At 35.2% G+C, this 14662-nt stretch overlaps 1 protein-coding gene and 1 pseudogene across 1 annotated transcript; one reads left to right on the top strand and one right to left on the bottom strand.

Annotated features, from left to right (window-relative positions):
* The first annotated feature begins 873 nt into the window (after window positions 1-873).
* LOC111408339 lies at window positions 874-2676 on the top strand (annotated as a pseudogene).
* A 302-nt stretch (window positions 2677-2978) lies between these two features.
* LOC111407350 (general transcription factor IIE subunit 1) lies at window positions 2979-14282 on the bottom strand. The gene is made up of 11 exons (XM_023036773.1): window positions 13985-14282; window positions 13561-13678; window positions 13304-13426; window positions 12563-12683; window positions 10834-10962; window positions 9615-9724; window positions 9334-9517; window positions 6359-6556; window positions 4331-4564; window positions 3915-4119; window positions 2979-3272 (listed from the first exon to the last, which is right to left on the bottom strand). Exons 2-11 carry the CDS (start codon window positions 13599-13601, stop codon window positions 3178-3180), a joined length of 1440 nt encoding a protein of 479 aa, XP_022892541.1. The 5' UTR covers window positions 13602-13678; window positions 13985-14282; the 3' UTR covers window positions 2979-3177.
* Between the last annotated feature and the right edge of the window lie 380 nt (window positions 14283-14662).

Raw genomic sequence — 14662 nt, 5'->3', positions numbered from 1 at the left:
GGAAATAATGAGTTCTTTTTTTTGTTTTCTTCTCTTTTCTTTTTCATATTTTGGAACTAAACGCTCCAAGCCAAATATGTTGTACTAATTTGTGGCTGAAATGTTACGGTAAGTGTAACATTATTTGTTATGGTAATTAATCATCTTATATATTTTATTTATGTGCTACTCATTAAAGATCTGAATCGAATCAAACATAATTGATCGAACCGCATCCGAATTGAATAGTTCTTTTTAAGTTAAATACTCTAACGGATATCTAAATCAAGAATCGATAGGTTCGGTTCAATTCTCGTTTTCTAGATAAAGAACTGAAGAATTGAATGAAAATCTCCCTAATTTTTTAATTAATTTATTTTAAATAAGCCATTTTATTTTTTTAAAACAAATTTGCTAACTAGCTAATTTAGCTCAAACCCAAAAGTATGATTTTCTTATTTCTAATTTTCAGTATAAACCTAACTTAATCAAATTGACCTAAACTTTACCCAAATCTATTATTTTACCGTATTATTATTTCTGCCGTTTTGAAGAAATCGAATTGAAGTTCAACAACGTCTCTCTTAATTATTATGAGCTCACTATCTCTCATCTTCCCTGTGATTTTAACAATTAAATCTATGAAGAATTCAGCAAAAAAAGATACATAAGATTGACTACGTTATTTATGAGGGTTAAGGTTGAACATATCACTAGTTGAATTAATATGGTTTTGTAAATATTAAATAAATTAATTATAGAACGGAACCCAAAAACCGAATATAACCGATTCCGAACGATTCCATAATTAAATTTAAACCCAACGATTTCAACTACTAAATATTCAAAAAAATTAGAATCGAATCAAATCGAATCGGATCATGCCCAGCCCTGATGGGGACATTGCACAGCACCTTTCAGGTATCGCCTTCTGGATTTGTGCGTGCATCAAAATTTGTGTGCTGCTCGGAAATGGCTTCCAGAACACCCGAAAGAGGTCATCGTTCATCAATTTTTACACACCAACTAAAATCGAAATCCCCAAATCAATTTGAAACTCCAACCCCTCATCAAAAATTCAAAACAGACAGTAAATTATCCTCACAAATCCACACCAATGATGCATTAACCTCCTTTTATATTATGCTCATAATGAAACCCTGGCCACCCGTCTCGTCATTTAACAAATTGCTAGGCTGTGTTGCCAAAACCAAGAATTATCAAGATGTCATTTTTATGTACCAGTGGATAGTTAGAGTTGACTTATTGCTTGATACTTGTACGCTGAACATCTTGCTCGATTGTTACTGTAGCTTGAAAAAGGTTGCTCTTGGTTTTGCCGTTATGGGTGGGATTATAAAGACGGGATATAGTCCTGATATTTAATACACTGATTAAAGGACTGTGTATGGAAGATAAGACTGGTAATGCAGTTGTGTCATTCAATAAAATTATTCAAATGGAGTTTCAACCAAATGTTACATCTTGGGGTATTTTGACTAACGGGTTATGTAAGACTGGAAATACAGAGATTGCACTTCGGTTGCTAAAAGAAATGGGGGACAGTAATGGAATATTTGGTTTAAGATTTAAACCTAATTTAATTATTTACAGTACACTCATTCATGGCCTCTGCAAAGAGGGATTGTTGGCGCAGGGTAAACAATTATTCCTGGAGATTAAGGGCAGGGGAATTATGCCAGATTGGATTACATATAGTGCTTTAAATCATGATTTGTGTGAGGGTGTTGGGTGGGATGAGACAAAGTGGTTCTTCATTGACATGGTAGATCACGGTATTTGTCCTCATGTAATATTGTTTAATATCTTAATAGATGCTCTTTGTAAGGAGGGGAAGACTAAAGAAGCTAATGGGCTGTGAAACTTGCTGATTTAGAGGGGTGTGTACACCAAACATGACAGCCTCCTCATCCACCATAAATATTTTATTCGTGGGGCACTCTCTTGCTGTACGAGTAGAATGATCCGCTCAGAAAAATAGGATTGATGATGCAAGGAAGTTATTTGATTTAATGGAGGCCAAAGGCTAGAAGCAAGACATTGTAAGCTACACAGTGTTAATTGACGAGTATCGCAATTGTAAGAAATTGGAAGGGGCCATGAGGCTTTTCAAAGAAATGGTACACAAAATACAAGCCAGATGTTATTACGTTCAACACTTTGTTGATTGTTCTATTTCAAGTAGGTAAAGTTGATGATTCACGGGAACTTTTTGTGAAGATGAAAATTCATTCACTCACTCCGAATTCTGTTACTTATAGTGTATTATTGGGTGGACTTTTAAGAAATTATCGCCTTGCGGATGCAACGGGGCTTATTTACACACTGGAAAGATCTGGTCTTAATCTTGACATTGACACCTACAATTGTGTTCTCCATGGATTGTGTAAAGCAGGAGAACTCGATTTAACTAGTGAGCTATTTGGGAAGTTTTCTCATAAGGTCTTGGCATCCGACGTTACGTATAACATCACGAATCATGGCTTTTCGGAACATGGCCATATGCAGAAGGCAAATAATTTGTTTTTGAAGATGAAAAATGAAGGTTGTGCACCCAATTTGATCAGCACACTTATGCAAGGATTTTGCAATTATAACAAGGCATCAAAAGTGGTTGAACTCCTTCACAAAATGGCAAAAGAAATACCTTCCCAGATGAACCCGCCATATCATTAATTAAGATATTTTGTCCAAAGATGCAAATTATTCGAAATATATCGGCTCGATTCCAAAATTTTCTTCCCAAGGCTAAATCAAAGATGAAATGTTGTAGTCATGAACTTTTTAGCATTTTTGTCCTAGAAAGTGTGCTATGCTTTCGGGTGACGAATTATCATCGACCAATTTTATAAAACTTGCTAGTTTGACAGAAACATTGTCCACCCACAAATTGAAGATCTGAGCAATGAGCCCTGACAATGTCACATTGACTCCTTTAAGATGTTTTTTCGAGAAAAATGGTTATGAAGCTCGTAATATGGGCTTGGAGATTTGATCGCTTCTATTTCTTTGGTACTTCTCTGATCTAGTTATTGATCATTCTTACCTTAAATTAGCAAGAGCAAAATAGAAAGCTTTTTGAGTCAATATTCTATTGATTAAGTGCATCAAGTGACTATCATAAATAGAGAGGCAGTGAACCTAACGTTGATTAACTTTTACAGTTGAATGGTTCCTTCAACCTTCCTCCCAGTCAATGTCATCCTCTTCCTCATCTGAAGCTTCTGCTTCAACATTTAAGTCATGAACTTTGAAATTCTTGGCTGTGTTACCTGAAATAGAAGTTGTATACGTAAGCACTGTTAAACAGTCGAACCAAAATTAAAATAATGCCTCAATATCTGTAGTAGTATCCTATACAAGTCTAGGGGGAAGAAATTTCACTGGAAGCCAAGTATCTCCACCCCCTATCCCCCACGCCCCACAATAAGTAAAATAGAGGATCTACAAGACCATCTGTTATGTTATCTTTCAAGAGACGACAAAGCACGAAGAAGAAACAATAAAAAGCAAGTGGATGGCCAAATAACACGTTATCTTTCTTAGCACACATTATTATAACGGAATTTTATAATTTCTTTTTCACTGAAATGAGTATTAAGACTTCCAGCCAGTCAAACTTCATGCACACGTAGGACTGTTTTATTTAATTTCCACAATCAACATGATGACATCCATCAAGAAGCGTTTTGACACAAGATATATCTACACCAGCTAGACAGTTACAGAGATGTTTAAAATTCTAAATTTTAAAGGCTTGTATGTAGCGTTAGTCGTACTTGTGTCAAAGCATTGACGTTACTAACAACTCCAAAGTCCAGAAGAAGGGTAAAATAAGTCAAAATAGGAACCTATGAGGCAAAATCGAATATTCTTAACGTACTGTTTCAAAATAAAATGCCTGTTGACAGTACCTGCAGGAGGTTCCTCATCCCATTCAACATCATCTCCCTCATACTCATCAGCAAGCTTCGACTTCATGCCAACTTGGCGCTCAGTAGGCATGGCAACTCCATTAGAGGTGCTCGCATTAGACATTTGCTGTTGGCTGTCGTCATGTGCTTCTTGTTCACGTTGCCGTTCAAGTAAAGCAGCATAATAAGCTTTAACATATTCATCCTATAACATAAATAAAATCTAAAATAAGATTTCGAAAACTTTATAATCATAATAAAAACTTTACATAATTTTTTATTTACCGAAATAGAGAATACAAGGTTACAAAATACAAAGAAGAGCAGGAATTGACTGCGGCACACATGGAACCTTTATATATCCACTAAAAACTGATAGGAAAATAAAATAAAAAAATTTGTAAATCCAAACAAACCTGTATATTCTTCACATCATCTTTTTCATCTGTAGTATTTTTGTCATCGGATGATTCTAAAGCTATTGAACTACCAGCCATCTTTGCCTCTTGCTTGGTCTCTCCACGCTGCTCATCTGAAAGTTCCATTCCTTGCCTTATCATCCAAGGAGGCAAAACTTTCGAAGGTGCATTTCCATTCTCCGATTTAATGTTTTCTCCTTTTCCATCAATGCCTGAGAGTGCAACTTCAACCTGCCAAAACAAGATTCGGGTGTTCATATCCACAGATGGCAGAAATTTCTTTCATGTCAATAATAGTTTCTTACAATCACATATAAGAGAAAATGTTTCAATAATTAGTAGTCCTATAATATGAAACTGCCAACATAAAGAATAATCAGAAAATGTACTACAAATCCATGTCATTCTTATTTCAAAGGAAAACAAAGCCAACCCTTAGGATCATGAGATCGACATGGCTATTTTTACCATCCTTTGTTTAGAAAAGGTGAAACATATACGATGGTGACGATAATTCCATCCAAACCTCAGGCACAAGTATTATGCCTTTCAGCTAATTATTTTTATTTTTAATATGAAGAAACACAATTTTCATGCTTCAAGTAATTGCTTTCAACGTCAGCGGATCAACGTCACAACCCAATAATAGCACCAATAACACTCTCCTCAACCTCAGACATGACACAATCGGACTTACAGAATCCAAACAAATCAGGAACGTATTTCTCTTAGACTTTTGCAGAAAATCATAATTAAAATAGCAAGCATGCTTTGAAATATTCATGCAGGTAAGTACATTTTGATGATGGACCGGTGAAAAATCTACTTTTCAAGAACATCAAAATTATACATTAAAGAGGTGCAAACCCCATTACTCACCCAAAAATTGACAATAGCCAATACGATTATTAGGCAAATATCTGGTGTCCTATACTTTCAATAGAACACCAACTATATTATTTATTAAATTACATTCATATGTAATTGCACTTGTGCATTGCTAATTCATGGCATTATACAAGCATGATTTGCTCCCTTGTCCTTAGTGAACAACAAAATATGAGCTGTATGAGATATGATTTCCACAGATGAGGAAGCAAGATCACCTAAGGCATCTTGGGTACAACATCTAATGTAATGATGTTTGGCCATTATAATAGTGGCATTCCATAAGCATAGCAATAGGTGAAGAGGAACGAGAAAATGATTTCCAGACAAATTTTAACCATATTGATGCTTATATTCTCTTCCATAAAAGGACAAGAATTTTTATGATGCCATGAGATGCATTCTATGATAGTCAAGTTCATATTCATTTTAGACCAAGTGCATTGTCTTCAAATACAGAACCTTTAGCTTTGCATTTCGCATTACAAGCACAGAAGAAATTCCATAGTCCCATTGTCGATGACCAAGAACTCCTAAGGTTTGAAGCACTGGATACATGAAAATATACCTGTCAAGGCTATAATTGGAAGCTAACTGTTATAGTTTGAGAATCATGTTTTGAGTTGTATATTTAGACTGTAAACCTATAATGCCTTAAAATGTCTTTGTCATGCTTAAGCTAACTTACATTCCAGAGCTTTTTATTATCTCAGAGTTATTTTCATTTATAAACCTATCGCAGTTTGGGAAATATAGGTTATATCTCCATGCCTCTCGGCTATACGGAAGTTATGTCATGTATTTCTATCACACTTTCTTTAATTAGATAGTATTCTTTCGTTTGGGTTTCATTTTATTTTTCCAAATCAAATATGGAATTTAACCACACATTTCGAAGGACCACAAGTCCTACACTTATTTACCACTCATTTCTTGAAAGTAAAAGTTTAGCAAAAGAAAATGAAGCAAAACATAGGCTACGATTAGTGGGAATGACATGGACATCAACATATGTAACTCATGCTCCATTTCCAACTCTCCCCTGCTATGCCCGAGTAAGGGAAAATAAAAACAAGTATAATATAAGAAATTGGTATTTTTGTAAGTAAAAGGGGAAAAGGCTGAGGAGCTAGTCACCTTTGTCTCTCCAACATAGGGCATAGGCGTTCCACCAAATCCAAGACCTTGCGAAGATTTAGAAGGATCATTCCCATGATCTCCATTTGCTGCTCGACCAGCAGCATTCTGAAGTTCCCAAGCTTGAAGGCTTCCAAATTCAGGAACAGTCAAGTCCTTCACTCTTCCAAGTTGATCTATCAATGGTTTCAATTGTTCCTGTACTCCATTAAAAAACTTGATTCAAAGGAAAGGCATGGAAAGCACAAAATCCACAAGACGCATTTGAAAAAAATAAAGAAAGAGATTGAAATGGTATTCAAAAATCAATAGAAAAATTGTACAACCTTAGTGAACGAATTATCGCATGAAGCCGGTTGTGTCTCAGATAGTTAAGACAACAGCATTTTGACTAGTTCAGAGTAGCCCTAGTAAGGAAGAAGGCATCTCCAGAATCCATTTGGCTACACTAGGCCATTATCACATGCTATTGAAGAACTAGAGCATGAAATCTGAGAATTCCTCCCATTATAAAATAGCCTAGGCATTCCATGGTTCCCATTTATTCATCCTCTCACAGGCTGACCTATCCTCACACTATCATCAAAAGGACATTCAAGTGCTGACCTACATTCCATCTTCACAACAGGGCACTAGTTAGACTTCTTTGACATGTCCAAGCTGGATGCATAAAATTTACTCCAAATTGGTCTTCATTTGGCTTTCCATTTGAGAAACTAATTCGAAAGCATGTATGGAGTATATACTAATACAAACTTGAATGAAACCGATATTTGAATAAAGGCACTGAAAATTCGGAAACATGACCTCACAATGAACTGAGCTTTACTGAGCACAAACTATGAGAACACTACGAGTATAAAGCTATAAATGAAATACAAATATGTATTGTGCAACCACGAGAGGTGTTGTGCATGTGGCATATATAGAGTGGAGCATAGGTTTATTGAACAGTGTTCTTGCTTTCTATTTTCTTTTACAAGCCTTAAAGTCTTGTATGGACTTGAGCTAGGGTTAGCATAAATAATAATGTTGTAACCCTATTTTTCATACTGAATAAAATTATCTTTGCTTTGTTCTCATGGACATAGGCATACCGTCGAACCACGTAAATATTTAAGTTGATTTCTCGATTTCATTTCTTTATTATTGCGCATAAAATCCAACAAGAGTTTTTAAGAAATTTCAAAATACTAAATACTTGCTCACACTCAAATGGGTTAGCAAATAAAAGAACAGTCTCTCAGAATCTATTGTACCAAAGGTGAATTTTAATATTTTGCAAAATGCAGAATAATATTTTGCTAGATACCGTACTACATAAACATATATGAATATAATTCTGCTCAAAATGCCAGAGAATGGGCACTCTGGCAGTGTTAGAAAAGAATATTATTAACTAAAGTATTGCTTATAGGGTCATGTTGCAATTATTTACCTTCTCTGATACATTATTCAACAATGTTGGCATCTGTGATGCTCGGACTCTTGTTTTCAGCCGTAATACCCGTGTTGAGATGACATAATACAGGTATTGATAGGAAAAATGGGGCGGACACAGTAATTTTCAACCAGACACGGAGCAGGTTGATGCAAAGCTTCAGGGAGGTGGGCAAGGAGGCAGCTGTGCGGAAGACGAGACGCTGGGAGGTAGAAAAGGGAAAGAATAAGCGGAAGAGGAAAGCTTGATTTAGCACCGTAGGTGCTAGGGAGGGAAGAGGACGACACTAAATGAAGAGAAACCCTATTCGAGGTCTTTTAAATAATTAAGAAGCTTGGTTTGATTATAGAAGACATGTGAGTCTTTAAAGTAAAAGAAGAAGAGGCGAAACTTTTAAATTTTCATTAGAGGTCATCGTACTTCGATTAAATTTTTATTTTCCTCATTCAACCTTTTTCTAGTTAAAATTCACTTAATTATTATTTAATGTTTTACACGTGAATTTCTAGGGAAAAAATTGAAGTTCGAAAGACATATCTACGTGTCAGTGTCTCAAATTTGGACTTTTTTTAATCATATTCCCGTATCCTAAATTTTCTAAAATAAAAAATTCAACACTTAGATACGTACTCGTACTCAAGTCCGAACATACTAGTTAGCATAAGTAATCTTCACAAGGTACATAGACAATGCAAATTGTATACCGCTAGTCATGTTAATTTTGGTCTTCATCTCCCTCTTATAAACATTCCGTAACAAATTTACATTGCATTATTCTTGTGGATCAGAACTTCTTTGGGTCCACACAAGATGTCTCCGCCGCCTAGGTTGTCATTCCCTTAGTTTGTGGTTAGTAGAAATTTCTAATGTATCCAAAAAGAGATTGCCCCTTTTCCAAAATTTCTGTGTGGACTCTTAATGATATAGATATATAATCGTGTTACACCCATTTTTCTCATCTTGTTCAATTCCAAATTCTTCACAGTTATCTTTGAGTTCTTTCATCTAAAAACTAGGCCATTTCAATCAAATGCTCTTCTAGTTTGCATTTGTCTCTCGAACAAACTTTTTCCATCCTCATTTTTTGGGCATTTCATAAAAGAAGGCCCAAGGTGCGACGAGATTTGCATGACTTTCAATCATTGAAAAGATTAGCTTATGAGTCCTTTCAGGAAAACTACAAGGCTTATTCCCCAATGTTTGTGTTATGCGCCTGCATCATGATGGGACACAGTGTACTTGCATGTGTATATTTCTACCCAAAATACACACCTAGAAGATCTAGAAACTTGCTGCACACTCGCTTCTCAGATTGCCACTTAATGCTCTTTCTTATACTAGTGTTTTTTAAATAAACATCATAGCCCACAACATTGAAGAAAAGGGGAAAAGTTTTGAGAAAACTAAACACACTCATAATTTTGATCTAAACAATAAACAATAAGGTAGTGCAAATCTCCCTTTCAGTATCAGTAAAGATGGTTCACACGTATAATATATCCGGGAACTAATATGAACTAGAAAGAGGACAAACCTCCATATTTTGTAGCATATCTTTCAACTTTTCCTGGCGCCGTTTCCTAGCACTGTCGTCTCCATCTCCCAGTTCTTGGGCAGCTAGTTTGTCAGCTTCAGCCACAAGTATGCCATCACAACTCTCACAGTGAAAGTATTCGTCGTGTGGGGAAATCAACCGAAGCGCATCCAGGGCAGTGTATCTGGACTTTCGTTCCCAATAAATTCTGATATGATAAAAAAAGAAAAAGAAAAAAAGGGGACTCAAAGAGAAGACGTGCCAATAACAAAAACAGATACCTTTTACTACAATTGGGACATATGTACTCCTGAACAGTGTTCTTGCTTTCGAGTTCATCCTTTAGCATTTTCTTCATGCGGTGCAGTCTGTACCTTACCACATCATATATCTGTAAACAGTTTCTTTAATTTCATATTTCATTCATGGAGCGATGGAGAATATACATTCATCTAACAACTTTCAAGTAAATATCAACAGTATGTAAAGTGTTAAAGAGTCGTAGATAACGATAACAAAATAAGAAACTCGCTATGTAAAGTGTTCAAAACCAGAGGACATTAAGATGATACTCAACCAATTTCAGGAAATGTAAACAATAAGCCATGCTAAGCGAACTAACATAGGAAAAACTTCACCAGAAAATGTACTCAACTGAATTTTCCAATGCAACATAAATTAGGGATTTCAAATCATCGAGCTCAAAAATGAATTAAGCTTCCAAACTAGTATATGAACCGAGGCAACTACTCTACTACACAATGCAAAATGATTTGATATGGATGCTTTAACATTATTAGATTTTCCTTATTTATACCACCCTGAAGTTGCACCAAGTAGCTATCCAAGTTGAAGCGAAATCACAAGTGACGGAAAATGCACATTGATCAAATATTACCCCCAAAAGAGTATTTTGAATCTTAGCAACCATTATGGCATTATCTAATAGCCAACTGGCTACAATTCTGTTCAGTCTGCCATCTCCTGGGCCATTCATTTATCTGGTCTTGTCTTTCACCTTTCTTTCTACTCTCCTATCTCCCACTCTGGTGTTTTGAATTTTTTCTCTTATAATTCAAAATAAAATCATAAAGCTGACTTGAGGAGCTACACTGGTGCTTCGACAAAGGCTCCTAATAGCTGAGTCGTGAGAATTTGTCAAGATTCAGGAATAACTGTGTACCGTAGAAACTCTCATGTCCTAGCTTAGCTTCTCCATAAAGTAAATTTCAGCAACTCATCAATTTCTAAAGTGCTGAATTCACTGATTTCAATTATTAAAACATTATCCAATGGCAGTGTTTCATCTTCTCAACAGTGACCTATCATTCATGGGTTCAAGGCATCAACTGGAACTTGAAGTTGGATAGAAGTTTGGTTTGCTCAACCTCATTCATTTGAACCTGTGGTATTTTTCTTTTGTATTAAAGTAGTGCATACAGTAGACATTGTGGATCTAAAATAAAGTTTCTTTTAACAACCCGGGGTGGGGGTACAAACCTGTGCATAATCTAGACAACAATATGAATGAGTATGCATCTTAAGTTTTTCATCTCCTTCTCTTCCACCTGGTTGACCATCCCCCGTGGCAGCTACAGCAGCACTGTATATTTTTGCACCTTTTGCGGTCTGCGACAGTACCAATGAGGCAATATTAGAAAAACATAACAAACAACAAATGGCAAAGCTAACTACAGAGGAAGACATCTCAATGCAATATGTGTGTGTGTGTGTAAACTAAATATGATGGTAACTAAATCATGAAATTTGTAAATAAAATTGACGAGCTTCAAGAAAACGAAGTGAAAACTTAGCAATTTTTTAACAGAAGGAACTACCAACTAGAGACAACTGGCCTTTCAAGAATCAGTTTTGGGTTGTTCTTAGATATAAGTTTGAAGACAATGTGAATTCACTTCTATTTATACCTAAGAAAATATTTAGCCCTTGTTTGAGCCCCATTTCTTCAAAAATTCATTTTTTCAAAACTCATTTTCAACCACACATTCTCCAAAAACTCACTATTCAAAAATGGATTCTCTCTTCAAAATGGGGCTCAAACAAGGGCTTAAAAGCAAATGTTCATGAGAATAAATAAAAATTAGATATACTTCATACATTTAATAGCACATTTTATTAGCAAGTGGAACCTTTTTTTTTTTTTTTTTCTCTTTTGCTGTTATTGTTCAAGGGTAACAAGTGCAGCTAGCACATGTATAAAGCTGAAAGCATACCAAAAATATGGAGTAACATATAAAATAAATAAGAGATGACAGTTCAGGTTTGCAAAAAAGCAGATCCAAGTTCGATTTTGGAGTGCGATATTTCACATTTGCACGGCTCAAATAGTAACATATTCGGACTGGACAGCCAAGGTTGGGAAAAAATGGAGGTCACACAACTTTGAGCAAAAATCTTTTTAGTCACTCTAAACTTTTTGCTCCAAACTCAGCACTTAGGTTTCAATCTGGCCACAATAAAGATTCTGTCACGAGATTTATCATCCTTCTACATGGCAGATACAGTTTCTTGTGTATTTTGTTACTTGGCAACATTGGTTGAAAAGCAATGGAAACTAGCAGTTTTAATTTAAAATAAAAAAAATGCAATTATAATGCAATATGGCGTGATACATAAGTGCAACTTCTACAGTGAAAACAAGTGATTATAGTACAATTGGACACCTAGCCCTTATTAAGGTCTATAGTCTATGTAAGAAGTCCATTTACCAAAGAGGAAAGGACACCAAATTTTGTGGCAACATTTTCAGCAGTGACCAATTGAAACAAAATTGAAACTTTATTACTGAGATTGGAACCAAAAAAGTCGACAGACTAGAATGAATTTTTGCTCGACATTGGGTGACCTCTAGGGTTTTTTAACTCTTAGGTCGTTTTGAAATACAAATCATGTTTGGACCCTCCATGAAAACTGTTATGCAGGCCTTAAGTTTAAAACAAGAAATCAAGTCTACCAAACAACATAACATGTTAAAAACCCAAAAAACAGATGGTTGTTACAAAATACAATTTCTAGATGCAGATGCAAATGCAAATGCAAATGCAAATGCAAAGCAAAACAACTTAGGAAATCATCAAAAGTTTATAAATAGGATTAGCAGATAATAGAAGATAGTTAAGGATAAACAAAAGCCAAAACTAACATCCAGTGGAATATGTAAAAATGGGAAAAGGGATTTGTGCCATATCACTGAACCCTCAAAACAAACCTCCTTCCTGTGATCCCTAGTGACCAGTTTTTCTTCTTCGAAGAATCTCAAAGTCCGACGAAGTTGTTTTGAGTGTAGCTTCAAGTCCTTAGCCAAATCTTCCTCCCTTACCCACTGACGTCTAAAATGGAACATAAATTTAGAGCTTTCTAGGTTATAATAGATAAATAACACATTTCCACACATAGCACCCATGCATGAAAAAGAAAAATAAAACAGATAACTAGAATGAAGTAATTTGACTATAGCTACCAGGGAAATAAACAAACTATCCATCAATCTCTCAGCATATAGAGAAACTTCAAATAAATAACATGTCTACATACGCATAGTGTGCCCCTGTCAAGTTTATTCGAAATAAGCTTAGCCCTTGTTTGGTTTAGGTAAGAATCATAGTTTAGTAAATATTAATAAAAATTGACGGAATGTGTGATTGAAAAGTTATGGATCCCATAAAATATTTTAAAATTAATTATTGACTTTAACTTAGATTTTAATTCATTTTTTAGCTGAACCAAGCAGGGGCTTAAATTATTAATGTTATACATACAACATACATTCACTATGCAACACAACTTAGAATAGACAAAAAAAAGAGCATTCAAATGTTAACATTATTTCCTTCACAAGTCGAGCAAATTGTGGAAAACTAAATTATATGAGAAATACATATTACATCAAATTTTTACTTGATAATATAACAGTACTGCCAGAGAAGTTCATAGAAAAAAGAACCATTACCTGGTTAGAGCATCAAGAACAACCACCGCAATTCCTCTATTGTCACTTCTTCCCGTCTTAGGCTGTTTATCACCTTTTGTAGTTATATCATCATAAAATGCCCTTGCCGCAAGTTTGACCAATCTTTTTGTATATTTTTTTAGAAAAAAAAAATAAGATTCCAATTAACAACTAAATATACAAGATAACTTGGAAATAAAAGCGCCAAGATCAAAATCAAAAGAAAGCTTCAACCAAAGAGCCGTTAAATAAAGTACCGTTTAAATGGTTCAACACTCAATGCCTCGTGGCTACCCATTTGTCACATTCGAGTCCAAAAGCTATCGGATCATAATATGGGATGGTGTCTCGAATACTTTACCGATGACTGCAAGTCTGCGTATTCAAAATCCACAGAGATGATGGCTTCAGTTACAGTGACCAGTTTTACAGTTACTACAGCACGGAGGAATGTAGAGGCGCCAAAATATTGAACTTTCTTTCCGAAACTTAAAAAAACTTAGATATGATAGTAAATTTTCAGTAAAAGAAGAATTAAGATCCCAGCCTAAAGACATCTTAAACCATGAACAACCCAAAAATAAAAATGAAAAAATAAAAAATAATAAAAAAGGGATTATTTTTCCGTATAAAATTTCATGCAGCATGATATATCAAATAGATACATGTGAGGTTTTTTACCTGATTGATCGAAAGCACAATAAGACGGATAAGAGAGAAATCAAGATTCTTGTCAAGATTTGCCGAGAAATCAACAATTGGAATTTGGTTCAGTCGCGCTGAAGAGGGGGTTATCGATGAGGGGTTTTATATTGGGGAAGACGAGAAGCTAACCTCTAAACTGCAGTAAAGGGAGAAAATTCCAGAAAAGTAGAAGGAATAATGCTGATTTGAGTAAACAGTTTTGCGACAAGTGCACAGAATTCTTACCGAAAAACAATTTTTCATTGGTTTATGACGTGAGTGATGATACACGTACACGGATGACTCACAAACACGAGTTCCATGGCTGGGGATTTGATTTGATTTTATTTTATTATTATTATTATTATTTTAAGAAAAATACCTCCTGCACAGAATCTATATCTATATAGCGCACCTCACATGGATGGTGGACCCCACATGTGGTGTCCACCCCATGTGTGCGTACTTATACAGGGTCTGTGCAACAGACCCTGTGCAGATAGCATAACTGTTTTTTTAATACAAGTGGGACCCATTTATTTGTGAGTGTTGATACCCAACATTGCTTTTATGACATAACAAATGTAGAAAGAGGCATTTTTAAGAATATCCAATTTTTAGAGGTGTGAGTTGAAAAATGTCATATTTTGATAATCATTGTAAAAATGTCCAATT

The sequence above is a fragment of the Olea europaea genome, chromosome 13 (genome assembly GCF_002742605.1).
Source record: "Olea europaea var. sylvestris chromosome 13, O_europaea_v1, whole genome shotgun sequence".
In the NCBI taxonomy this organism is placed as follows: Eukaryota; Viridiplantae; Streptophyta; class Magnoliopsida; order Lamiales; family Oleaceae; genus Olea; species Olea europaea.
Note: the sequence above shows the minus strand (reverse complement) of the source record. Positions and strands in the feature narration are given on the sequence as shown.